Raw genomic sequence first — 27,666 nt, 5'->3', positions numbered from 1 at the left:
CCCCACCACCACACTGCACACACAGGCGCGTGCGCATACACACACACACACACACACTTGAATATCCTGGGTTTGGAGCGTCACCCCCACCCCCACCCCTAGGAAGACCAGAGGTATTGCTCTGCTGGTGGAGGAAGGAGATATGTATCTGCCGCAGCCCAAATCAGCCTTCCTGCCCCTGAAGCCTGCCAGCCCCCCAGCAGTGTGAGTGCCCAGCTCCCTGGGAACGGGCGGGCAAGCAGGTGAGAGAGAAGCCACCAGCAGCCTGTAAACAGGTCCTTTCCCCAACTCCGGGGAAAGACACAGACACTTACTCAGACACAGCTGTTATCCTGCTGGAGTAAAGGGGACCTCCCTTTCTGATGGGGGGCAGGGAGGAGGGATGCAGAGAGAGACCAGGCTCCATCCTGAACTGCTCTAACGGGAGGTGGAATGACTGAGTCTTCCTAGAGCTGGCCAAGTTGGCCAGGCGAGGGCTGGGAGGGAGCCCCCGGCCAGTGGGGACAGGAAGGCGGACCCCTCGGTTCCAGGCCTTCGTGTCTCCTGAGCTAACAGAGCCCGGTGCAACCAGTGTGTAGGAGAGAGCCCAGCTTCTACCTTGTCCCTGGGACTGCAGCCTGGAGCCCAGACCTCTGTATGATGGCCTCCAAGGACCTGTGCCCCTCATGAGTCCTTGTTTGTCACAGTGAGAACCAGTAAGAATGAGATGGAAACTTGGGGCGGTTGTGTACTCCACACGCAGCCCAGCCGGTCCACCAGGGTCGACCAGGAGCCATCCTGGTACCATTACCCCCCAACGAACAGCTAAGGACTGTGAGACCCTGCAAGGCGGATTGACTTGTCCAAGACCCATAGCTAATGGGTGGTGAGACAGGAATGGACTTCTGGGCCCTCTGATCCCAAACCTGTGCTTTTCAGGACACGATTCTTCACGAACCTGCAACTCCTTACCATTTGCATCATTTTCTGTCTAAAGGAGGCTGATTTTTTTTCCCCTTCGTGTAGCTGTCTCTTGCCCTTCCCCATCCCGATCTTAGGAGAGACATGGTATCTGTCATCTACACCTAAGTTTAGTGCATGTGCCGACTTTCCTAAGGGGTTCTGCATTTCCAGGCCTTCTCAGGGACACTGCCCAGGCGTGCGTGCCAGATGGGGGAGGGGAAGGATTGGAGGATGCGTATGTCCCATAGAGAAGCTGGAAATGTCTGCCCACTCCTGGGGTCCTTGTGGGAAGTCACCCACCTCCACCTTTTAAGTACAGCAGGCTGGTGCTGCTTTCCAACAACAGAGTGTCTCCCCCCACCCCCACCCCCGCCCCCGGCAATCCCCAGCCCATCGTGCAGGACACGTCTGAGTTCCCGCGGAGTCAGGCTGAATATGGACGGCGAGGTCACCCAGGCTGGGTGCCCCGTGACCCCAGAGGTGCTGCAGGAGGCAGGGAGGGACATGCCAGCCCCAGGTTCACCTTCAGGGAATAAAAATGGGGACACCCTCCTGCGTTGCCTTAGGTGTAACTGTCAGGTGAACTCTGAGCCTCCCGTCCACACTGACAACCTTAGCAAGCCATGGACTCGGTTTTTTAACCAACATTTGCCCCTATGCGTCTGTAGCGGAAAGTGTATTTCACTGAGAATCGGAGAGATCGGGGATCAAGACTGTGCCCTTCTCCTTCTCTGCCCCCTGGCTGACTTGCGTAAATCGTGAGCGCTGAGCCTCAGTTTCCTTGTTTTGAGCCCTGGTTAAAACAGAAGTCATAAACCCACCTCAGCTGACTTTTGGGAATGCAATGAGGTAGGATGGGTGATAATACCTAGCACATACCTGGCACACAGTAGCTCCTTAATAAACGTCTGGCACTCCTCCAGTCACAGACTGTCTTGTGCCTTCAGCAAACCTTCTTGCTCTCAAAGAGTAAGGGAATGAGGACGGTATCTAGAAGCATCCAGAGAGTTCCGGTGATGCTAGAAAGCCCCCAGTTCCCTTTTTGCCTAGGATACCTACGTGTATGTCAGCAGAAGTCTGCAGGCCAGGGCCGGATAAAACCTGCCATTGGTACGCCCGGGAATACATGTAGCACTTTCTCTCTGCCTTTTTTTTTTTTTTTCGCTTGGTGTTTTTGTTCAGTTTGGCTCTTGGTCTATTTTTTGAAACCATTTACATCTTATGTGCTCGCTTTGGAAGTGCTGAATCATTTTGTTTTGCCTTGGATGCACAGGGCAGGGTGGTCCCCATCCTGTGGCTGTTTCTGTGTGGCTGGCAGACGGGCTATAGTGACAGAATGCAGCCAGCAAGGAATATTTATTGGGTTGTGGAGTGTGTCTTCTATGGGGAGGCAAGAAGGCACCAGCATGCGGCACATATAAAACCAAAATAGAAAATGCAATGCTGGGCTGAACTGAAACACAGAAAAATGGACAAGCGGACTTCATTTACTCGCCAGAGACCTCATCCCACCCGACTCCCCATCCGTTGCCCACTTAGCGAGGCCCTGGAAACGCAAAAATAAACAACAACGCTAGCTTCATTTCCTCAGGGAAGTTTTCAGTCTAGTGCCAAAGAGACATGCAGATAGATACATTATCTAGTGTAAGAGAGAAAGTTCTGGTACAGAGCTAAGGACAAAGTGTCACGGGGACGCTGATAATTGAGTAATCTGAGGAGGCCCTCCCGAGGAGGAGACCTCCTTGAGGAGAAGACCTTCCTGAACAAGAGGAGGCCTGTCTGAGGAGGAAGCCTTCTGAGGTAGAGGTGTTGTAACCGAAGTGAGAAAACTTGTCAGGCGCAGAAGGGAGGGTGAGCTGTTTCAGGCAGAAGGACTGGTGTGTGCACAGGCTTGGCCAGGAAGCATGAGAAGGGAGAGCAGCTGGGCCCCAGAGAGGGGTTGAGGCTCGAAAAGTGGTTTCCAGCCAGGTTGATGGCATCTGTCCCGTCTGACAGCATAGCTCGTTCTCTGATCCTTTTCCTCCCTTTCCCATCGGGTGCAGACACTGAGCATCGATCAGTGGTACATCTCTAGTAGAGCAGTGTTTCCTGGGACCGTCTACATTCACAACCAGCTAAATCACACTCAGTAGAATTACATTCAGTAGGAATCGGTAGTTGAGAAGTGCCGTAGGTTTCCCCAAGAGGCTGGCGGTGTGTAGTATTCTGGAAAGAGTGAGGGCTTTAGCATTAGGTGGGCCGGGTTTAGTGCCCACCTCTCGTGCTGACCTGAGTAACTTCGGCAAATGACTCAAGCTCAGCGGGAATCCGTTCTCTTACGTGGAAGCGAAGAGGGGCGAGACGTCCCTCTTAACACTGAGAATGATTGTTTTTGCGAATGTGACTGCCGTGTTGCAGACACTTTGTTCGGGGAGATGGCTGCCTTCCTGCTGTTTCTCCCAAAGGAAGGATAAGCATTGTTACCCCAACTGATAGACAAGGAAACCGAGCGAGGTTCAGAGAAACTGCTCCTGCAAGGTCATGCAGTTTGAAAGTAAGCATGTCAGGCTGCGTGTCCGGATCTTCACTGGCTCCAGGGTGTTGCAGAACCTCTGTACAACTGCATTTCATTTGATTGGCAGTGGGAATTGCATCTGCTCATGGCACTCTGTAAGGGCTGGGTAGATGTTTGCTCACTGGAGCTCCCGCTGCAATATGGCGTAGAGGTCTGGACCGTCCCTGGGACTCACAGACCCACTGTCATTGATATGCTTAGTGCCTCTGCTCTGGGGCTGTCAGCCTGTCTCAGCCACCCCCAGTGTGGGTGTGGCTACTGGGTTTCTATTAATGGGGTAGGACTGTCATCCTGGGGTGCCCCATTATCACGTAGGTGGAGCCCCAGCCCTGTTGGTCCCGTCTTACGGGAGTCTTGAGAAACATACTGCCAAAGGGTTCCTGTACCCAAAAATGTTCGCCTGGTTGGGTGGTCCCAGACCTGAAAGTTCAGTAACAAAAGTCATTTGTCATTGTGTATTGTGTAATGTCACAGATGCCATGTTGGAATCTCATTTTCTTTTTAATTCCATGAAAGGATGATAACATAAATGACGCGTTTCAGCAGAGGGCGTGCTCCCGTCTGGCTGGGACACAGGTGACTACTAAATAGCTCTCTGGCCACCAGTACCCACCCCCCCCCCGCTTTGCCAAAATGACATAAACGAAGGACACGCTTTCCCGCTGAGCCTGGAGGTGGCCTCAGGATCTTTCTCATCTCCAAAATGCAGGTGATGACTGTACATCCTTTGGAACTGGACTTGAGCACGATCAGGACAGCGTGGTAGAGGCTGTTCCTGTGCCCTGTGCTGTCATGGGCGGGAGGTACGAACACAGTGTTCCTGGAAGAGGCAACCCACAGACAGAGGTGCACAGCTAGGGAAGGCTGGCACGTGGCAGTGACCTGTGTGCCCTCTCCTGGGGCCAGAGCTCACGCTACCTGAAGAAGTCGTGGGGGACGGAAGGGGCCAGGGTTCAGAGGCCTCCTGAATGCTGGGCTCAGGAGAATAATTTGCAGCAGGGAGGAAGGGGAGGCCAAAGAAGGGGGGAAACACACCATCGAGGTCGGAGAAATTGGACAGTCTTCTATAGCTGTGGTGTTCCAAATGGGTCACGAAGTCTATTTCATCCATCACAATTAATGTTTTTGAATGAAGACAGGAGGATAGAGTCAACAGTGTCAAAACGTATCACGGTTTCGGGTGGAGTGCTGGAAAGGGAGCCGCCAAAGGCAGCTCTACAGGTGAAGCCTGAAGGGTCTCCAGGAGCAGAGATGCCATGAACAGTAGTGGCAACAGCAGGGGTGGGAGGGGAGGCACATCCATGAAGGAGAGTTGGGGGTCGGGTTTAGATGGGCTGAGCTGGAAGCCTTGGCAGTGCCTTCACGCGCAGGTGTGGAGCGGGCCAGGAGGTGGAGGGAGGGGTGGCGGAGGCTGAGTGACTGATGAGGTGAGAGCTGGCTCGAGGGGAGGGAGTAGGCATGTGCAGGGTCCTCACAGCCACGTGCACCTGGGAGACAGGGCGGGAGAGAAGTCTCTGCAGGCCGAACCAGAGGACCCACGTCATAGGGCATCATAGAAACCACAGGAGGAAAACCAAGAAAGAGCGAGCGTGACGTGGTTGCAAATACAGTAAAACCTTGCTTTGCGAGCATAGTTCGTTCCAGAAACCTGCTTGCCATTCAAAGCACTCGAAGCAGATTTCAAGAACCGTTGGCTCAGTTGTGATCACGTGACATTCGGCGGCCCCTGTTACTCAGACTGCAAGACGTTGCTCATTTATCAAGTCAGAATTTTTCAGAAATGTGTGCTCGTCTTGGGGAACGCTCACAGAACAAGTTACTTGCGATCCAGGGTTTTCCTGTACAGCCAAGGAGGGCGGTTCTGTAGAAACGATTTCAGGTGGGTGCTGGTCTGCCAGCCAGATCTCAAGGGGTGAGTGTTGGGTGAGGCAGAGGAACAGCAGGTGTGGGGATACTTGGTTAATGTGTTTGGCAGTGAGAGCGGTTCTTTAAAGATTATTTACTTATTATTTTGAGAGAGAGGGAGAGGGAGGGAGCACGCATGGGGGAGGGGCAGAGAGAGAGGGGGACAGGGAATCCCAAGCAGGCTCCGCGCTGTCAGCGCAGAGTTCGACGTGGGGCTCGATCCCACGAACTGCAAAATCATGACCGGAGCCAAAATCAAGAGTCAGACGCTTAACTGACTGAGCCACCCAGGCGCCCCTGGCTGCGAGAGCAGTTCTCCACCTTCAGGGGGAGGAGAGAGTTTGAAAGCAAAGCATTGCTGTAGACCAGAGGAAGGAGGCTGGTTCCAGCACAGGAGAAATGTGGTTCACGCAACAGTGGCCGGGGCGGGGGGTGGGGGTGCGGCAAGGGGCACGGGAGGAAAGCACAAGACGAGAGAAGGGGGCAGTGGCCCTGAGAAAGAGAAATGGAAGAGCTGATGAGCAAAGACACAGAAATGTGGACACGGCAGGGGAGGGAAGTCAAGGACCTGAGCTGGTGACTTTGATCTTCTTTGCAACGTAGGATGTGGAATCATCTGCCGAGGATCGCGGATGGGGACTGGAGGCTTCAGAGGTGGGAAAGAGTTCAGAATAGCTGCCTTGGAAGAGCCAAGAAGAGATGTAATTCTTAAAAGCCTTTTTGGCGAGTGATCCGTACTCACTGGTTAAGACGTCGTGTGACTTGGGAAAGCATGTGTGGGGAGGAACACCGGGTGAGGGTCGGGACGCTGACGTTTCCTTTCCTGCTCCCCCGCTTGCTGATTAATATGCTGGACGTGTCGCCTCACCTCTTGGAGCCCGGCCTTCTCTTCTCTGAAAAGATGGGGGGTTAGAATAGATCTCCTACCCACTGTCTTCGCAAGACACATTCTATGAGTCTAGGAAGTAGCTTCATTAGCAGAGATGGGTTTATCTGCTTAAAACCCTTCAGTAGCTACACTCAAGAGAGCAGGGCTCTGAGGAAATGAAACCCGGCAGAAATAAATTCAGCCTGTGTTGTGTGTGTGCACCGTGTGTGTGTCCACAAGGAGGCATGTACTCTCGGGGTATTTGAACATGGGGAGGAAAGACCAGCTGTGTGAGTACAACTTGCTCCCTGAATCTTCAGCAGCCGGAAACTGCTGGCCTCCAGAGATGACCCCCAGGTGATGGGGCGATGCAAAAAAAAAAAAAAAAAGTACAGGAAGATCTCTGGAAGGTACTGGAAGTCATAAGCCTTGCTCGAGGCAGGCCTGGGTGTTTTTGTAGAAAAGCCTCATGGTTCGGGATTAGCCGAGCCACGTCCCCGTCAGTTGGTACAGAAGGCGGGAGACAAAGCTTGGGAGGAAGAGGTTCACACGTTCAGGCCGACCCCACTTCCGGTCAGAACACGTTCAGTCCTGCCCGTGTGTGACCCTGCTGAGAACTTGGTGGTCTGTTTCAGAAAACAGTGCTTTGTTCTTCAAGGGAAATCGAGTAAGAGCCCATGCCATCAGCTAAAATAGGGCCCTGTTGTCCCGCTCCCCGCTGGGGGACAAGGCCCCAGGGTGCACCCCTTCCTGCCTGTGGAAGGATTCTGCCTGGAGGGGCCATCCCCGCATCCAGCCTACCCTCTTGGGAAACCCTGGCCTGTCCCCATGAGCTCCGCCAGCCTGAGCTCCTGTCCACGCACAGGTCGAAGGGATCCTCTGACTAGGAAACACGTCAGCAACGGGGAGTGTGTGCGTGTTGGCCTGTGTTTGTGTGTGGGTCACCGGCGGCCCCCAAACATCACCGGCTGCGTGTGGTGAGCCCTGCTGTGGATACAGAGGTGCCGTGTGCCCGGGGCCGTGCAGATGGCGAGATTCCCGGGGACTGTGCGGGCCACTCACTGGCAGGGTGGCGGAGTAAGACTGGGTGCCCGCGAGCTGGTTGGAAGGCAGGCCTTGCTTCCCTCCCAAGGGAGACGTGGACTTCTCCTTCCCCGGGGCTCCGACGGCTGCTTTGAAAGCTTACCTGTAGCCAGTCACTTTCTCAGATGTCACGTTCGCCTGAGGCTGTGTACCCGTCGGGATTGTCTTAAAGCTGGTGTATCCACACTTGAGTGTCATGGGGGGCCCTCTAAGGAAATGCAAAGTGGGGTGCAAATGCCACTGCAGATGTCTGGGATGTCTGGCCGCTGGCCAGATGTGGACGTGACCCATTCTAGCTCTCTAACTGCCACAGGGTAGGGCTTCAGGGTTCACCCCCCCCCCCAGTTCTGTATCCACACCGGGGAAATCATTTGGGTTTTTTATTTGTATTTTTTAACGTTTACTTATTTTTGAGAACGAGTGAGAGCACAAGTGGGGGAGGGACAGAGAGAGAGGGGGGACAGAGGATCTGAAGCAGGTTCTGTGCCCACAGCAGAGAGCCCAATGCGGGGCTCGAACCCACAAAGCACGAGGTCATGACCTGAGCTGAAGTCAGACGCTTAACCGACTGAGCCACCCCGGCGCCTGTTTGGATTTTTAAAAAGAACTTTGCAGTTGCCTTGTGTTCTGTCTCTGCAGACTGCCTCCGGGACTCACTTTCCAACAAAGGCCTGAGCAACTCACAGGAGGCGCACGCGTGTGAGATAGTATCTCATGTCTCTAATCCAGCGATCAGTGCAGTTACTTCTTCTCCTGAAAGGTTATCCAAATAAGTACCCCGTCCTCTGCAGCTTGGCCCCACGTCGTGCACGGTGGCGGTCACGGTCTGTGCTCCCACCCCCATAAGCACAGCGCACGGCGCTGTGACTCCCTCAGGTTATTCCGGTGAGTCTGCCCTAACTAAGCACTGCGGACTGGGTGGCTCGGACGGCAGACATGGGTTTCCTCAGTTCTGGAGGCAGGAAGTCCAAGATCAAGGTGGTGGCAAATCTGGTTCCTGATGAGGGTCTCTTCCAGGTTTGTAGAGGGTCGCCCCTTCCCTATGTCCTCACATGGCCTTTCTTCCATGTGCACCCAGGGAGACAGAGAGAGAGTGAGCTCTCTGCCATCTCTTCTTATAAGGCCACACCCTGTCAGACCAGAGCCCCATCCCTATGACCTCATTTAACCTTAAATGCTTGATTAAAGGCACCGTCTCCAAACACAGGCACACTGGGGGTTAAGGCTTCAATGTATGAATTTGGTGGGGGGAAGACGCAGAAGTTCATGACAAACTGTTCCGGGATGGTAAGTCCTGGCCCAGAGTCCCATACCCAGTGAGGCTCTTCCAAGGGTCTCTCTTCCAGAAACCTGAAGCCCATCTCCAGCGATCTGCAGTTCTGACTGGGGTGTGGGGCACCACGACCCTAATCCACTTTCGTAGGGGAGAATAAGGGTGCTTGCTCTCTGTTCCTGTCGATGTTTGGGAGTCAGAGGCTTGGAAGGGCATCTCAGCCACTAACTAACCTGTGACCTTGGAGAGCAACCGTCAGATCCTCAGCCGTCCGATCTGCAAAACAATAGTCATACTGACCGCCAACATTATGACAGGTTTAAAAAAAAAAAAGATCTATAAAATCCTCTCACAGAGAGTAAGGCGTGTATACAAGTGACGCATACCTGTCACTTATCCCTTTTCCTGCCTGTGCCCCCACCTCTTCCTTTCTCAGGGTCAGCATCCAACTTTAATCATCTGTGGATTCTATTCTTTCCTTGTGACCAGTGCTAGCCAGGAGCACGTATGAATAATGCGAGTATTTTCCGACCCCAAATCCAGGAGTCCAAGCATGGTCTGGCAAGTACGGGTGGGCATAACGGGTCAGGGTATGTGAAGTGGGCATTGCTTTGGGACATCCAGCCTCTTCTTCCCTCTTCTCCAAACCACTGCTTACACACACACACACACACACACACACACACACACACACACACACACACCCCATCATGCATAAACTCACTGCGCAAGTATTGAAAGAGTGTATCAGGTAAGCAAAACCTGACGTGCATTTTTGGGAGATGACTTACACTTGCACATGGCCGTAAACAAAAACTTCCTTCTGAGCTCCTCAATTTTATAAAAGCTACTTAGTTGGGTGGCCTGGATCCGAACCGGCATATGCATCGGTGGCCAGTCAATGGGCAATTTCTCGTCAGGCACTCTCCCCTGGGAAGTCCAGGACACAAAAACGAGAGAGTAGGTTCTGGTTCCCAGAGCACCTCTCAGTCGTGCCCTGTTTGGATGGAGCTGGAAGCACAGAACCTCGTAAGATGCGGGCACGTAAGCACTGCCCCTTTGTGCTGCAAAGAGGGTGTCAGTGAATGTTAGTTGGACAAGCAGCCTAAAAACATAACTAGTCCACCCGAGAGAAAGGAAAACATACAAGTAACACAGAGACTTTTATGTGAGCGTTCACAGCAGTGTTATTCACAGTAGCTGAAACCTGGAAGCGATGCACCTGTCCGTCAGCCGATGAACGGAGAAACACAATGTAGAATATCCATAAAATGGAATGCCACCCGGCCATAAAAGGGAATGAGTTGATGTCACGTGCTACAACATGGACGAACCCCAAAGACGTGATGGTCAATGAAAGAAGTCAGATGCAGAAATCTCCGTATTTATATGAAATACCCAGAATAGGCAAATTGGTAGAGGTGGCAGCTTTGTGGTTGTCTGGGGTTGGGGTGGACAAGGATGGCTGACTGAAAGTGGGCATCAGGACTCATTTTGAGGTGATGGAAATGTTCTACGACTGGATAGTGGTGATGGTTTCACAATTCTGTAAATGTAATAAAAATCGTGCATTGTACTCCTAAAGCAAGCTAACTTTATGGTTACAAAATTTATGCCTCCAGAAAGCTATGAAAAATAATTATGTAAGTCTTATTGAGGGAGATGTTGTTGAGGGCTACCTCCTCCCAGTAGAGACCGGGTATGGCCTTTGCTTCTGGGAGGCTGGGACCATGCCAGCCAGTAGGTCTTTGATCCCGGCTCTGGGACCATGCCAGCCAGTGGGTCTTTGGTCTCAGCTCTGGGTCCTTTACCCCTAAGACATGATTTGGGCACTTACTAAGTGCAAACTTCCCGGATGCTTTTTCATAGAGTCACCAAAAAGTCTACTTGTTCTCAGGTGACCTCAGAAAGAAAGTTAGTGTTCTCTTGGAAATTTGGAGGAGCTGTTTTATGGGAACTTTAAGTTAAGAGTGAATGCTTTTCCAGTTTTTCCTCCTTTCTCATGATAGAAATGGGCTTTCACTAAATAAACGCAAAAAGCCCCCGATGCATCACCTTTCGCAGGGGAAAGCAGCAGACAGCTCCCGAGGCTTGCCCTGGCCTGAGAATGAGTGGCTAAAACAGACCTCCAGCTCACCCATTATGAGCTAGAGTTTCCTTGTCCTGAGCAGACTCTGTCTCTGGGAGCTGCTGCTTCTTGACCCAAGACGGTGAATGCAATCTAAGTGCCAGTAGGGGACCAGCAGTGCGTGTGATGTTGCAGGTGGTAGGACTGAAGCATGGTTTCAGTAAATTGCCTGACTCCGGGACAGAGCTCCGGATGGAAGTTCGTGCACAGGTGTGGTTTCGTCTCACCGCGTCGTGAAGTGCACCTTGTGCATAAGAGAACACTCCTCCGACCCGGGGAAGAGCCCTCGTGTCCCCCAGCGCTTCTGAGTGAATCAGGTGGCATAACCAATAGGGAGATGCTTGAGTCCACAATGCCAGCGTGTGGCAGTACAACGAGGGGGCCAGAGCGTATGGTCCACTTTGCCTGCAGAACTGTTGAGGCTAAAGTGTTGAGGTTAGGATGGAAGGCACAAGATCGTGGATAGAAGGGTAGTTAGTTAGTGGTTGGCGGGAGGGGGTGTTGGAAGAGCGAAGGTGACATAAATAGCATTCCTCGTCGTACAACAAATGGTCAGAGGAGCCGAGACAGGAAACAGCGTGAGGCTAATTCCGCACTGATTTATTTGAGACAATCTGCACTTCTGTTTCAGCTGTTCTACTAAAGGAGTGAAATCAAAGGCAGAGGAGTCCCTTGACTTGCAATTTAGGATGGTAGGGAAAGTCAGCAAGAGTTTCCTGCGCTTGAAGACTTGAGAGGTTTTTGAGAAGGGATGCTGCACCCCTTGTTGTAATTCCTTCTCTCTGAAGTCTGAGCATAAATCAGTGCATTTAAAATGACCCTGAGAATGGTACCTGACATGGGGTACGTTTGCTGCCTTTCAAATAGCGGAGAACCAGGGGCGCCTGGGTGGCCCAGTCGGTTAAGCATCTGACTTTGGCTCAGGTCATGATCTCGCGGTTTGTGAGTTCGAGCCCCATGTCGGGCTCTGAGCTGTCAGCACAGAGCGTGGAGCCTGCTTCGGGTTCTGTGTCTCCCCTGCTCATGCTGTCTGTCTGTCTCTTTTCTCTCCAAAATAAATAAACATAAAAAATTAAAAAAAAATAGTGGAGAACCAATGCACCTGAAAACCAAATTTATTATATCACTCTCTATTTACTCCTTAACTAATTCTGTCTATTGGTTATAGATGCTGGGGTATGAACTTCCTAAATAAAGAACGACTAACACCTGAATTTTCTCCCATCCTTTCAGCCACCCTGGCTGAGTGTCTGACCAAGGCAAGAACACTGTATGTTAACTAACTTGAATTAAAAAAAAAATTGGGTATGGCTCAGTCGGTTGAGCGTCCGACTTCGCTCAGGTCACGATCTCACAGTCCGTGAGTTCGAGCCCCGCATCAGGCTCTGTGCTGACAGCTCAGAGCCTGGAGCCTGCTTCAGATTCTGTGTCTCCCTCTCTCTCTGGCCCTCCCCCCATTCATGCTCTGTCTCTCTCTGTCTCAAAAATAAATAAATGTTAAAAAAAAAAAAAAAATTTTAAAAAAAAAATTGGGTATCAAGGTGGGGCAAGGTGGCAATGGACTTCAGACCCCACCGCCTTCCTCACTGCCCCTCAGCACGCCCTGTGTATTCCTGACCCTGAACCTTGCTCCACTTTCTACTCAGGGCCTTTCTGTCTTTCATCCAGGCCAGCCTTTTGCATCATCTGGTTCTTTCCACCGGTATCATGGCCCATGCTGGTCGTGCTCTGTTCACAATTTCCATTACAGTCAAAATCCCTCTGTTTCACACATGATTGTTCTGTAGTTCTTTCACAGGTCTGTTTTGTCACTCCCAGACAGACTGTAAGTTCCTGAAGAACGGTAACCATGCTTTATATTTATTTCATTGACTGCCTGGAGCTCTTGGCACGGGGCAGATGCTTCATGGCAGCTCCCGAGTCAGCTGAGATATTCCTATGATACATCATACTGAATGTCGCCCTTTGAAACTTAGGAAGTCCATGCTGTTATGCATTCAGTTAAATGAATACTAGAAGAAATACAGTATGATCCCAGTTTTGCTGTGTGTGTGTGTGTGTGTGTGTGTGTGTGTGTGTGTGTGTGTGTGAGACAAAGACACTAAAGACTAGGGAGAATGTAGCAAAATCTCCATGGTATTATCTCTGGGTACTAAAATTAGTCTGTAGTCCTTATTATGTATGCTATTCAGCAATTTTGTAAACTACTTGTAAAGAAAACTTTTAGTTTATGGGAGGTAGATCTAGTATTAGGAATGAATGAGGCAATGAAATTGATAAGTAATTATTATTATCATAAGAAGCTCCGTACAGTGAAATGGAAAGTTGGCCATGAATTTGGCTTGGATGCCTACGATTCCTTGTGGGTCTGTTCCAGTGTCCCAAAGTGTGTTCCAAGGGACACCATTCCTACCACAGGTGTTACATTTAAATAATATAGGAAACACACATTCTGTAGCTGTGGAAATTCATAATGCCCATCAGCCCTGAATACTCCTTAAGCAAAGCAACCTGGTTCTGATCTATCTACCTAGTATTCTCCAGACTTTTCCGATCATGGAATCGTTTTTTTCTTATAATGCCTATTAATGTTGGGAAACATTGTTCTATCTTATTTTTAAAGAAGAGCCTAGATTGTAGTTTTGAATGTCTTTATTTTGCTTGTCTATTTTTTTAAGATTTTTTATTTTAATTAATCTCTACACCTAACATGGGGCTCAAACTCACAACCCTGAGATCAAGAGTCACACGCTGTACCAGCTTGTGTATTCTTAATATTCCTTTGGTTAAATGATCCGAAAGGCTTACAAAATTAAGAGTATAACTTCTCATGGGGCGCCTGGGTGGCTCAGTTGGTTAAGTGTCCGACTTCAGCTCAGGTCATGATCTCAATGTTCGTGGGTTCCAGGCCTGCGTCTGGCTCTGTGCTGACAGTTCAGAGCCTGAAGCCTTGTTCCGATTCTGTGTCTCCCTCTCTCTCCTCCCACTTGCCCATCTCAAGCTCTTTCTCTCTGTCTGTCTCTCTCTAAAGTAAATAAACATTTAAAAAATCTGTATAAAAAAGAGTATAACTTCTTGATTCCAAATCTACGGGAGTATTTTAATACAGCATTACATGATTTGGTGACTTTCTCTTTCATCGGAACAGCACACAGCATCTGTCATCGCTTAATTCTTTAAGGTGTTTATTTTTAATGTTTATGTGTTTTTGAGAGACAGGGAGCGCAAGTGGGGGAGGGACACAGAGAGAAGGAGACAGAGGATCCGAAGCAGGCTCTGCACTGACAGCAGAGAGCCCGATGTGGGGCTCGAACTCACGAACCGTGAGATCATGACCTGAGCTGAAGTCAGACACTCAACCGACTGAGCCACCCAGGTGCCCCTAATTCTTTAAGTTTTAAAACTGTATTTGGCACAGAGAAGGGCTAAATGAAAAAACAAAAAACAAAAAGCCACAAGCCTGAATTTACTCAGCCTCCTCCAGAGTCCGTCTTTATTAGGAAGTTAGTCGTGTGAAACTGCATTTGATTTGTCCGTGGACGTTTTCTTTCATCTCCATAGTTGTCTTTTCCATGAGTTTTTGACAGTGGTAATGGTGGTTGAGAAATCACCCCCAACACTGCTTGGAAATTATCCCCATTAATGAAGGTTTGCAGGGTCAGTCCCGCATGCCCGGCAATCAGTGTATATAAATTGAAATATGCGTGCATCTATCTGAAATTAAATTTCCCTTAAGTTGCGGGGGTTCGCTGGGAACAAAGTCAAGCCATACTTGTGGGAGGACATAACCCAACAGGATGCGAACATGCTTGCTTTCGCCCTCCTATCTCCTGCCCTCCAGCCCATGACAGAGACCCGCCACTTGCCGGAAGCTGAGAGGGTGATTAAGCATTTGATTTTCCAGAGGCCTTCTCATTATCATATACACTCCCATGAAAAGTAAGAGGAAGAAAGAAATTAAACACTAATAAAGCAGGCAAGGAAGCACACTATAGATGGTGTCGAGCAGGATTTGAGCCAGTAAAGGACGTGATTGCTCACGTGAGTAGCCACGTAAGGCCTGGTAGAACCTTTGGCTAAAACAGATACAGCCGGGGGCTGACAGTTGGGTCAGGATTTTTGCCTCGTGCATTTACTGTTTTAGAGAGCATCATACACGAAGCTCAGTTGACCGTGTTTAAATAGAATATATAGAGTATGTTTGGCCCCAGGAGATTTTGCACTGACTCCTGCACCCGTGTAATAGACACGGCCTTTGAGCACTGGGCGCCCCCGACCAACTAAGTGCCGGGCTGACCGTCTGAAAGGCAAGTGCGCCGGAAATTTGCATCTGTCCATGGTTACACCCTACGCACCGTTCCAGCTCTGTCTGCATTTCCAGCTGACCGGCTCGCACACAATCGTGAATGAAAACCAAACGGTGGAAAATAACGCCTTTTTACCTCCTCTTGGTCTGTGGGAACGACTCTGCCCCAGGGCCAGGCTTCGGGCTGCAGGCTGGCTCCCAGAAGTCACGTGGCTTAGAACGGGGTGTCTGAGGCCTTCCACAGCCTCTGCTGCCAGAGGCTGTGGTTTTTAAGTAACGCTTCGCAGTGGGACTGAAGGCTGTCGGCAGGAAGACAAAGCAAATAGAGAGAGAAAAGGGGGAACGTCTATTTTTGCCCTCCACGCGGAGTAAGATGAGCATCTTGGCATTCGTGCGTTGAACGGGCAGAAGGAGCTGGTGTCCGTGGACTGGGAGCTTTCAGAGGTCAGGGCCTGTGCCCTTCTCAGGCACGCATCCCCGGACCCGGCATGCCTGGCGCCCCGGAGCACAGCAGGATGGGTGAGCCGACACAGACCAGGGTGAAAATGTTTCCGCCTCTCCATGCGTGCTGGAGACGTGTTTCCCAAACACTGGTGTGCACGCAAACCACCTGTTGAGAGGCAGATTCTTTTGTATATGTATAAATATATCACGTATCGTCAACTTGCCTAACATACAGTGTATACAGTGTGCTCTTGGTTTGGGGGGTAGATTCCCGTGGTTCATCGCTTCCATACAACACCCAGTGCTCCTCCCCACAGGTGCCCTCCTCAATGCCCATCACCCGTTTGCCCCCCGCCCCCGCTGCCCATCAACCCTCAGTTTGTCCTCTGTATTCAAGAGTCCCTTGTGCTTTGTGGAAAGGCAGATTCCGATTCGAGGCTTCTGGAGTGGGGCCTGAGAGTCTCCCATTTCCAACAAGCTGGGGGTGAGCGCTGATGCTCCTAGCCCACAACCACGCTTCGGGGGTCGGGATCCTGAGGATCACTAAACCAGCGAAAACATCTTCTGTTTAAGTTTTGTTCCAGAAGTCTGCCACGGCCCCTCATGCCCTCCCTGGGGCGGCTGGCCTTGACAATGGCAAGTGGGGTCGGGGGCCTTCCCGCTCCCGCTCACCCCTGGGTTTCGGGGGCGACGAGGTGAAGGCGTGGAGGCCCCCAGGTAACCAACCCCTTCTCTTCCTCCAGGGGAGGAGCGCCCCCGGGATTCCCCGGGCCCGGCGGAGGCCCAGGCACCGGCTGGGGCGGAGGCCGGCGGGAGGACGAGCCACCGCTGCTGGAGATGCTCCCGGGCGCAGCTCAAGAAGATCTTCTGGGGCGTGGCGGTCGTGCTGTGCGTGTGCTCCTCCTGGGCGGGCTCCACGCAGCTCGCCAAGCTGACCTTCAGGAAGTTCGACGCCCCCTTCACCCTGACGTGGTTTGCCACCAACTGGAACTTTCTGTTCTTCCCGTTGTACTACGTGGGGCACGTCTGCAAGTCCGCAGAGAAGCAGTCTGTGAAGCAGAGATACAGGTAGGCACTTCCGTGGGGGCAGGCCCCGCGCTCCGGGCCGCTCTGTTGAGTGCTGGTGCTGCGTCGGGCCGGGGGAAGCAGCGGTCAGAGGTCACGGTGTCACCTGCTGTCTTAGTGGGGCGAGGATCAGAATCCTCTCCCCTTGGGGTGGTGAGCACCTGCTTCCTGTGTCTTCAGCCCGAAGAAGTCCTTTATGTGAAACAAAAGGCAGCATCTTTCAGAGACAGCCTGTGGTAGGTCCCCAGAAAGGGGACAACTGGGACAGCTCTGTCGTTCCATCGCCCCTCCTCAAAGACTTGATCGTTCATCCTCTCTCCGACCCAGGACACCTCCTTCTTTGTGGTGTGATTGCCTGGGCCTGGAGAGGGTGGCTCTCAAAGTCAAAGCAGCGTCTAGGCCTTGTTGACTCTACTTCCCCACGTGGAGCCCATTGGTGTGACCTTCCTTTCCCAAAGAAGCCAGAAACCCTGACAAACTCTGTACCTCTGTATACAGCGGGGTCCCCCCAGCCTTCCTTAGAAGTCACGTTGTCGGTGTTGACCCTGAGTCCTCATCCTATGCCAGTCGTTGGATCTCATGGTTGCCCTGATCGGAGGCCTTCCTGCTGGCCCAAATCTGATCTACTCAGGGAAAAAACAAAAAGAGGCAAGAACGCTGGCCAAGGTGACCAGGTGGGCCCTGGGAACTTATCTTTTTGTCAGCCCTCATGGTGGGGGAAAAATTTGAAAGTTGAAGGGTCTCCTCCCCACTGCCTTCTTTCCCCCCTCACCCCCACCCCGCCAAACACATGCCCCACGAAACCACCGCGCCCCTCGGACCATCTGCTCCGAGCTCCGCCCCTGTTTTCAAGCTGCCATTAGACATCACAAGGTAACGAAAAACATCACGGGTCCAAGGAGCAACGAGTCTGGGGAACGGAGGTCTAGACTCAGATCAGAACCTTCCTGCGGGAATCTATCATTATGTCGCTGTCAGTTACAGGCGGATGCGTGAGCTGCCCTACTTTTTACAGTTCCGACAGACAGAATTTGGACTGGAAGACCAAATTGGAAATCGGACCACTGATTCCAGAGGAAGGGGCTCCAATGGAGCATAGACGGAGTCATAAGGCTAGCTTCACACGTCCCCTGAGTGGCAAGGAATCCGAGCAAATTCAGTAGACAAGGCCACTAGGAGCAAGGAGTCTGAAGCCTGGAACTGGGGCCCAGGCTTGGGGCATTCTCAGCATTGAATTAAACCAGCGGCTCATGGGCCAGCCAGACATTGCTAAAGAGGGACTTCGTGCGCCTCTCCTGAAGAGCAGCCAGACGCAGACTGAAACAGATAGGTCTAGAAACTTCCTGAGGGCCCAAGATTGGCCCCAAGGCAAGAGAAAAATAACGGTCTGCTTTTGGTCGCAGACAAGAACAGACACTCGGTAAATGATGTATTTAAGTCATGTGGCTCTATGCAGAGTTTGTGATGGAGCGTTTGCCTTCCGTGAAACTGACTAGAATATGAAGCCCCTTTCCCTTAGCAAAGAGTTAGAAGCGAGCTTATGCCCCCTTTCTTGGGAGAGAATCCCTGGCGGAGAAGATGACGTGTTTCTCCCTGCTCCCTTCACCTGCGTGCGCTCTCACAGGGCCTCCCCTGAGGGCAGCGGTGGCTGCTGGTTTACACACGTGTCCTCACGTGACCGCCACTCGCCTCGGGACAAGACGGGCACGGCTGGCTACTCCGGGCAGGCCTCGAGCCATGTAACCGACTGCTGAGAACAAGCACAGAAAAAAAAAAAAAACCAAGCTCAGTTGCGGGGGGGGGGGTAAAAAGGCCAGGTGGGAAGAACGAGAGGTCACCTAAGTGGATTAGCTAAACACAGAACATCAGTCAACACCGACTGCAGAATTGTCTTTCTGCGGAACGTGTCTGGAGCATCAGGACTTCCTGCAGAATCACGAAAAGGTTGTGGAGGCAGAGCGATCCGGACAGCAGTAAGGATCAGGGTCCGTAATCACAACATGGTCAGCGAAGCCACCTAAAACCTTGCCCAGTCTCTACAGTAAAGCTTAGGTCCGCCTCTTTAAAAAAATCTTTCTAACCATCTTTTTAAAAATCAGCTCTAAGCAGAACGGCCCATTTGCTAACCAGTTGAGTGGGTAGCTTGGTCAAGCCGTGCACACCACTGAAGGGGCAAGGAAAGATTAGAAAAAATTTTAGCCTCACAGGCTTCGCTTAGGAGATCATGACTCTGTCACAACTCAGATTGGGGGTTCTCTAAACAGACTTTGGGATTCCCAGAACTCAAGGAAGACTGAACTCACATCTCCCCTCTTTGTGCTTTTATCAGAATTAGCGCCAGAGAGGGAAGGATCTAGAGTCAGTGGAAGAGGTGTGTCTCTGGCTAAAAGTGCTTCGGCAGGAAGCTGGGGAAAAGAGGACAAAGGTGGAGACCTTGTTCGCAGAGAGGGGAACAGTTAAGCCAGCTCTTCTTGTGGCTGTCAAGCAGTCTGATGGAAGTTTCTTTTCCCCAAGCCCTCCCCACCCGAGCTGTGTTCCCAGTGTGAAGCCGGAAAAGTCAGCCAAAGTGGAAAGGAGAGCATACGTTGCCTAGTGCACAGCCCCTGCAACCCAACGTGTCCACCCAGGATCTTGCTGGACGGCACATGCTAATTGGGTAGTTCTGGATAGATCTGAGTTTCTGCTTTCCTAACTAGCTTCCAGGAGATGCTGGTGCTGCTGGCCAAGGGCTGTGCCTTGACTGAAAAGGCCCAGGAGTTGTGAGTCTTAGCTACAGGGTTTTAAATGCCGCTAATCTGACCAGATGTAGGAACCAGGCTTCACCATCCCACGTGGAACCGATGAGTGACTCACTTCCGGCCCCGGGGCTGTTTGAGCTCAGGTCCTGTGCCACTTTCGAGAGAGGAGAGGCTCCATGGGCAATCATTTAAGCTGTGGGAGCCTCAGATGCTCACTTGTAAATGGGAGGTGATGACACGTGCACCGTCTTGCACACGAGATTGTTGTGTGATCAAATGAGGCACCATCCATGCACGCGCCCTGTAAACTGTGAAATGCTGTTAAGATGTGAGCAACTGTCGCTGTACCGTGATGACCGATTTTAATGACAGGGGCGGGTCTTGGGGGAAGTGCTAACCCTGCGGCGTCATGCAGGTGTTACGCCTTGGAGAAGTCAACTCCGGGTGCTGCTGGCGGCACGGGGCATCCTAGAGCTTGGCCCGGGCTTCTCACGATTGGGCACTGTTGTTAGGAATTAAAGGCACAGATGCGAAACCCCCCCAGCCCAGCTGAACTGGGTTTCCAGTCTCATGCCTCTGGTTCCCTGCTTCTTGCTGACAGCGGGCCATGGGGATGTGCCAAGACAGTAGTGGTGCCTGGGACCCAGGCTGGGCTCCGGCCATGGAGATGTGTGTGGGCGCGGCAGAAACCGCAGTCACAACGGGAAGGGGGCGGTCCTGTGAGTCTCCTACACAGCTGGGCACCCGAGGAAGAGGCCGCATCAGGTCCATGCCCCAGAGAGGGATGACTTTCTAGATCAGGAGGACAGCTTCTCAGATCCCAGGGCTCACCACGGGGAGCGGAAATCAGCCAGAGCAGATCTGGGGCTCCTGCACTCTTGTCAGAAAGTCTGCCAGGAATTTCTTCCAGTAGTGACTTCTTTCCATAAGCAAATGCTAGAACCTTCTGCTATCATGCAGCTGCCAAAAAAAGTGAACGATACAGTGGTGACAGATGTTTCCCTCTGCCTTTTGTAGCTTCAGGCTTCTGGAAGCTAGCCAACGGGTTCTCTTCTAGAAACAGCGAGAAACATTCTGAGCCAAGAAAGGGGAAAGGGCAGTTTGGATACCTTTCATCTTAAGTCTTATCAGGGCCCAGTGGGTATGGAGGTAACGGTCTTAATGCAGGAACCGTGTGTGTGTGTGTGTGTGTGTGTGTGTGTGTGTGTGTGTGTGTGGTCTCATGCAGCTGTAACATTCAAGGTCAAAGGAGCAAATTGGGGCAATTGCAAGCCAGAGGCTTGTTTGTTCTGAAAATGGCATCGCACGTCTTCTCCGGGCAGGGCGCTAGGGTCATGATGATAAATGCTCCCTGTCCTCAGAGAGCACCTGGTGTGGGAGTCAGATAGGCAAGCAAGGTGTGGGGGTGTGCAGGGGAGCCCAGGAGAGAGGCCAAGGGCGTGGGTCCTCGGCAGGATGGGAAGGTTTCTTAGCGGAGATGACCGAGGGACAAGCTCTTTAAAGCCAAAGCACCCTGGGCCGGCAGAGTAGCACAGGGAAACACAGAGGGAACACAGAGAGCATGGCATGCGAGGGGCTCTGACTTGGCTGTAGGAGGTAAGCTAGGCGGGAGCAGCCCCTGGCGATCCTCCCACACCTCCCACACCTCACACAGAGGTTAAATTCTCGTGTGGATACTAGGGGGGAGCCATGGAAGGATTCTAGGTAGAACAGAGAAGCCATCAGACTGGATCTAGAAGTACCACCACTGCCATCAGACTGGATCTAGAAATACCACCACCGCCATCAGGCTGGATCTAGAAGTACCACTGCTGCCATCAGGCTGGATCTAGAAACACCACTGCCGCCATCAGGCTGGATCTAGAAGCACCACCACTGCCATCAGGCTGGATCTAGAAGCACCACCACTGCCATCAGGCTGGATCTAGAAACACCACCGCCACCATCAGGCTGGATCTAGAAGTACCACCGCTGCCATCAGGCTGGATCTAGAAACACCACCGCCACCATCAGGCTGGATCTAGAAGTACCACCGCTGCCATCAGGCTGGATCTAGAAGCACCACTGCCGCCATCAGGCTGGATCTAGAAGCACCACCACTGCCATCAGGCTGGATCTAGAAGCACCACCGCTGCCATCAGGCTGGATCTAGAAGTACCACTACTGCCATCAGACTGGATCTAGAAATACCACCGCTGCCATCAGGCTGGATCTAGAAGTACCACCGCTGCCATCAGGCTGGATCTAGAAACACCACTGCCGCCATCAGGCTGGATCTAGAAGTACCACCGCTGCCATCAGGCTGGATCTAGAAACACCACTGCCGCCATCAGGCTGGATCTAGAAGCACCACCACTGCCATCAGGCTGGATCTAGAAGCACCACCACTGCCATCAGGCTGGATCTAGAAGTACCACCATCGCCATCAGGCTGGATCTGGAAAGACCACCATTGCCATCAGGCTGGATCTGGAAACACCACCGCTGCCGCCATCAGGCTGGATCTAGAAGTACCATCACCGCCATCAGGTTGGATCTAGAAACACCACCGCCGCCATCAGGCTGGATCTAGAAGTACCACCACCGCCATCAGGCTGGATCTAGAAACACCACCGCCACCATCAGGCTGGATCTAGAAACACCACTGCCATCAGGCTGGATCTAGAAACACCACTGCCATCAGGCTGGATCTAGAAACACCACCATCGCCATCAGGCTGGATCTGGAAACACCACCACTGCCGCCATCAGGCTGGATCTAGAAGTACCACCACCGCCATCAGACTGGATCTGGAAACACCACCACCGCCATCAGGCTGGATCTAGAAGTACCACCACCGCCATCAGACTGGATCTAGAAACACCACTGCCGAACACTTGTTGACGTCAGTGTATCTGGGGCACGTGGGAACATGTGGGTCACACAGGTGTTGTTCCTCACCTTAGGAGCTCACACTGGAGTGGGAGAGAGACCCACGTGAAAATCACACGAGCTATAAGAGATGTAAGGAGGAGGCAGGCAGGAGGGTGGGCAGTCAGCTGGCTGGCTGCGTGCATGGACAGGGCCCCGTACATGTTAGAGCTGTAGGTCAGACTGAGGCCCAGAGGGGAAGGGCTTTGGGTGCTGCTGGATCAAGGGCTTTATTCTCTAAGCAGTGGGATCCTTAAGGACGTTTTGAGTAGACGACAGATAATCAGAGCTGCTTTCAAAAGTAAGGCTTCCGAGTGCTAATTATACAACTGGTTACAGAATTCCCCAATTTACATCCGCGGCACCATGCCTCTCAGGGGTTTTCATTTCTCGTTTCTTTGTGAGGCTTTTTTAGGGGGTGGGGGGAGAGGGACCCCAGTTCCTGAGAAACAGTGGTTAAATCTTGAAGTGTTACAAAGCCAGATATCTTGCTTTGAATTGTCACTTCTTCACCCTGAAGCAAACTTTTGTTTTGGTGAACAGCATTCCAGTGGTTATTTTCTCACCAGACTCAGGCATTCTGAAAATCGGGGGGAGATTTTCTTTCCAGGAAACATCGGTACATGTTTGTTGGGCCCCGTGTGAATGCTAAGGCTGCACCAAGGCAGCCCTCATTAGCGATGCCCCGGCACACCCCTGCCTTCCCAGTGCCATCGGGCCTTCTGTCTGATGCAGGCTGATGGGTTTCTGTCCTTGCTCTTTCTTACTCCGAGCCCCAGACGTGCTCTGGCCTGTTCTCCCATCCACAGCTCTTTATAGGGTGAGGGCACTGTGGAATCAAGGCAGCAAGGATCTTCAACTCTAGCAGGATGGACATATCCTTTCATTCATTTTACACAATCTGCCAGAATGCATTCTACAAAATCTGCCAGGGTTTGGTCACTGCTGTATCCATAGCAGTGACCCAAACAAGTGAAAATCCCTGCCTGTGTAGAACTTACATTTTAGCGGGGAAACAAACGCGTAAATAAAATATAATGTGTCACGTGAAGCAAGGCTGGAGGGTTGGGGTGCTGAATGGGGGGATATTGATGTTGGGATGGGGATCCCTCTGCCTCTTGAAGGGACCTGTGGTTACCCCCACACCTCCCCACCCCACCCAGACCCGAATGCCGGGGTTAGCCCTGGTTACCTATGGCTTGTTCGTTCTTGATCCCTACAAGCATTGATTTGTGTAGTAGGCCCTCACCAAATGCCTACTCTGACCCTGCACGGCGGGGCACTGGGGAATGGAAGTTCCAAGCACATTTCTGCCCCTGAGCTGCTCATAACCCAGTGGGGGAAGCTACCTTTGTACCCCTGGATACAGGAGTCAGGTGGCAAGGAGGCCTGGCCTGTTTGGCCTCCTGTGGGATGGACCCGAGAACCCCGGCTAAGCCACCAGCTGACAGGGCCCGACGGGCGGAGGGAGCGGCACAATGTCCTGTTTTCAGCGCATGCTTCTGCCCTCACCCTTCCTCCTGACGTGTAGCAGTCTTGTTTCCTGTCTCATTTTTGTGAATCATCAACCCCCAAAGCAACGATACATCCAGAGCCCTTGCAGTTGATGTATGATGTTTTGTTGTTTGTTTTCGTAACTGGTTTAGAAAAAGTGGGCAAAATATTTGGGAACGTTAGTTTTTAGTTTGGCCTGTGTCTTCTGCTTGGTGGTAAATAATGGTAATGATATACAACCATCTCTATGCCAGGGGATCTTGGTCAGGCTTGCTGCCGAGGCGGAGTACCTTCCCCCTAGCCCCCCATACACACCACACATCCTCACCGCACGCGTGTGTGCATTCACATGCGTGCGCACATAGCCATCTGAGCACACAAGCCATGCTCCAAGTCTAGATGGGAAGTCATAATGGATCCCAGTGTCAGCAAAGGAAGAAATGAGAGGAGGTGGCTGGCATAGGTTAGATCGTCTCTGCCTGTTTTAAGATACCATTTGTAATAGTCAAGGAGGCATTAGTGGAGAAACGAAGCACAGAGCATTGTCCTCATGACCCAGACAGTGACAGCACCCTCATGCTTTTACACCAGGTCCCCCCTGTTGTACAGGGTTCACCCCCGTGTCCTGTCATCATGGCCTTCATAGTTTGGCTCATTTATTTCTCTTCACGTGTCATCCCCACCTCACCACCACATCTCAGCTAAACAGCTGCTGGCTCCAGCGAAATTCACTGATGACCAGACTCTCCTACCGAGGAGTCCAGAATATTCCACAAGTGATTTTTCAGCCTTCACTGAGGCAAGGAGGACATATTGTGTTAGCTCCTGATCTCCTCTGTCCTCACGTACTTCAGTTCAGCCTCCATCGGTTATCTGAGGTCTTTGTTAATCCCTGAAGGGATATCAGTGATTTGTCTTGGCAGTTCAGCAGTGTAAGGAGGTTATCCAATGTAACCTTGTAATTTCAGAGCACGTCTAATTCAGCTACGGCAATGTTATGCCTTCCCATGCAGTTTTGTGGAAATTTTGCAAAAGGTCAGGTCCATTGCACATGATCCTGCGTTTGAAGAATAGTAGCCATTTAAATCATTGCCATATCCGTGTGATGGGGGGTCAAGGGGCCCTCGGCTAGACTTACCAGCAAGAGATGTAGTGAAATTTTTAGCACAAAGTGCCAGGACCCTTGTGAACATTCGCAAGATCAGGGTCACTGTAGAGAAGGTGCGGAACAAGAAATGATGGCTTTCCATCCATCCCTGACCCCTTCAGCCAGTGGGTCTTGAGGAGGAGTTAACACGTGTACAAGTCAGACGATGGAGAAGGGCTCCTGTGCATGGACGCAGGAAGGTTCCGGGAGGTGTGTCCGGGTGTGTATCAGCTGCAGGAAGATGCCCAGGAGACACAGACCCCACCCCATCCCACCCAGCGAATGTTGAGCCATTTCTTTTCTGTGTAATCCTGAGTCATAGAGTCAAGTTTCGTAAGCCAGCTCACGGGCATACTGAAAAGTTAAAATTTCACCACATTTAGGGAGAAGATCATCTGAATGGAGATCTCAAAAGGTCAGGAAGGGACTTTGAGGATTCTCTGATCCAACTCATCCATATTATCAAAGAGGCCACAGATGCTCAGAGAAGGAGCATGAGGCCTTTGTCCTCTTCAGTTCCAGTCTTGTTTCAGAAATGCCACCGGGAGGGAAATAGGTCAACGCTCTTTCCTCAGAGGGAGGAGCATGGAGGCAATGGAGCAACAGTGGGTGAGAAAGCCGGCAGCCTACATTTGGGGCACAGTGATAACATGGTGGGAGTGCAGGCTTGTCATTACACAGCCCAGATTTGAAGCCCAGCTTCACCTTTATTTCACGATTTGGCCATATGTTAGTCACCGAAAAGCTCCAAGCTTCACTCCTTCTCTGTAAAATAGAGCCCCTAATACGCACCTCTGAGGGTCGCAGCTAGGATTGCCCTTCCTCTAGGATCTCAAAGCTGTTTTTTTTTAATGTTTAATTATTTTTGAGAGAGAGAGAGAGAGAGAGAGAGAGAGATGGAGGGGCAGAGAGAGAGGGAGACACAGAATCCCAAGCAGGCTCCAGGCTCCGAGCTGTCAGCACAGAGCCCGATGCGGGGCTTGAATTCCCTAACCGTGAGATCATGACCTGAGCCGAAGTCAGACACTCAACCGACTGAGCCACCCAGGGGCCCCTGGGCTCTCAAAGCTCTTGTCTAGATCTTGTGTTCCAACCGCCCAGGCTTAAATGTGATAGTGTGTATAAAGCCCCAAACTCTACTTGGTCCAGGGGTTTTGTGTCCATCACCAGTTGACTTCAAATGTGAATCCCTAGATGCACACAAAGCATGGCTCCCGCTCCCTGCAGATTATAAGATGACGATGATGGTGATGGTTATGATGGTGACGACGATGGTGATCATGATCATGGTGGTGGTGACGATGATGGAGCATATTTCAACCACAGGTAACTGACCCTTTCTCCTCATGAAGATTCAGATAAGCAACATAGCTGGTGTGGAACCCACAGCAGAGAGAACAGCATAATGCCCTGTCATTATTTTGGACTGTCAGGATGGGGGCATTTCTTGGCAGAGGTGAGCCATGAGACGAGTTTGACAGGAAAAGGGCAGGGAGCTCCTGTGGTGTTCTTTTCGGGTTTTTGGAAGGTAAGAAAAAGGCAAAGGGGGAACATGCTGGTACCACGTAGAATACTAAAGCCGATGCGTGTCGTTTTTCTCTTAGCTTTATTGTACACAACTCTTAGCTAAGCTGGAACAGCCACCCACGTCCAGAGGAGCAGACATTAGAATGGCTTCCAAAGCCCTCTCCACCCTTCCTGCCCCGTCCTAGTGTGCACCTACTAGGATCATCCCACACCAGGCCCCAGGGATACAGCGAGGAACAAGGCCACACGGCAGAGGGAAGGGACCCCCTGCCCTGGAGTCAGGCTGGTTCATGTTCTCAGATCCACCATTCACAAAACCGTGTGACTTTGGGTGAGTTGTTTATGAGTGCTCCTTTTGCTTCTGTGTTCTCATATTTAAGAATGAGGCCAAGAAAGCCCGTATCCACAAGGTTGGGAGCACTGTGTGCAAATCAGCCTGGCCCGAACTTGGCCATTTGTTGGTGTTGAATTGACAGTGGTTCCCGCACCCCCTACTGTTGGAGTAGTGGGGGCCGTTGTTCATTCTCCCCCTTAACAGCCTTACTGCGCCCACCGTATTTCTTTTAGCTGTTTCCTTTCTAATGCAACCACGGAGCAAAGGGACTTTTGACACTTGCATTTTCTCCTATGTTATTTGTTTTTCTTTTTTAATGTTTATTTTTTGAGAGAGAGAGAGCACACAAGCAGGGCAGGGGCAGAGAGAAAGAGACTCACAGAATCGCAAACAGGCTCCAGGCTCTGCGCTGTCAGTGCAGAGCCAGCCCAGGGCTGGAACCCATGAACTGGGAGATCGTGACCTGAACCGAAGTCAGACGCATAACCGACTGAGCCACTCAGGCGCCCCTCTTGTGTTATTTCTTTATATTCCATTCCACATGGGCTTTCCTCAGCTGAGGAGTTGGGAGCCTGTGGGCAAAGCCGTGGCTGGAGATTGTCACGCCTGATTTTCAAAGCAGAATCAAACCAAATCCTCTCATATAGCCAGCATCCATGCTGAGTGCTTCACAGAGTCAGCCCCCTCCCCTTCACCAAAACACATTTTACCCACTTTGGGCATGAGCTGGAATAGACCAGTCCACGTGTCCTGGCCCCCTCGGGCCAGCCCTCCACCCCACCAACCACCCAAAGCCCTGAAGATCTGGGACTAAGAGGGTGGGGGCTCTCCAACAGGGAAACTTCAGATGATTTTCTAGCCCGGGTCGTCAAGGTGGAAAAAGTCAGACCCCAGCAAGTAGTGGGTTCCCTGTGCCTTAGAGCTGGGGAGCCTAGTCCTGTAAAGCTCT

General features: G+C 51.7%; 1 protein-coding gene across 3 annotated transcripts in view; it reads left to right on the top strand.

Annotated features, from left to right (window-relative positions):
• The window catches only part of SLC35F3 (solute carrier family 35 member F3), a 404,199-nt gene that overhangs the window by 284,255 nt on the left and 92,278 nt on the right, over window positions 1–27,666 (top strand). For all 3 annotated transcript variants that reach the window (XM_023240397.2, XM_023240396.2, XM_011287215.4), the window contains one exon: window positions 16,247–16,571. In XM_023240397.2, coding sequence (XP_023096165.1) covers window positions 16,247–16,571 — 325 coding nt within the window. The remainder of the gene's footprint in view (window positions 1–16,246; window positions 16,572–27,666) is intronic.

This window comes from Felis catus, chromosome D2 (genome assembly GCF_018350175.1).
Source record: "Felis catus isolate Fca126 chromosome D2, F.catus_Fca126_mat1.0, whole genome shotgun sequence".
NCBI classification, from domain to species: Eukaryota; Metazoa; Chordata; class Mammalia; order Carnivora; family Felidae; genus Felis; species Felis catus.
This window is presented reverse-complemented; position numbering and strand designations above follow the sequence as displayed.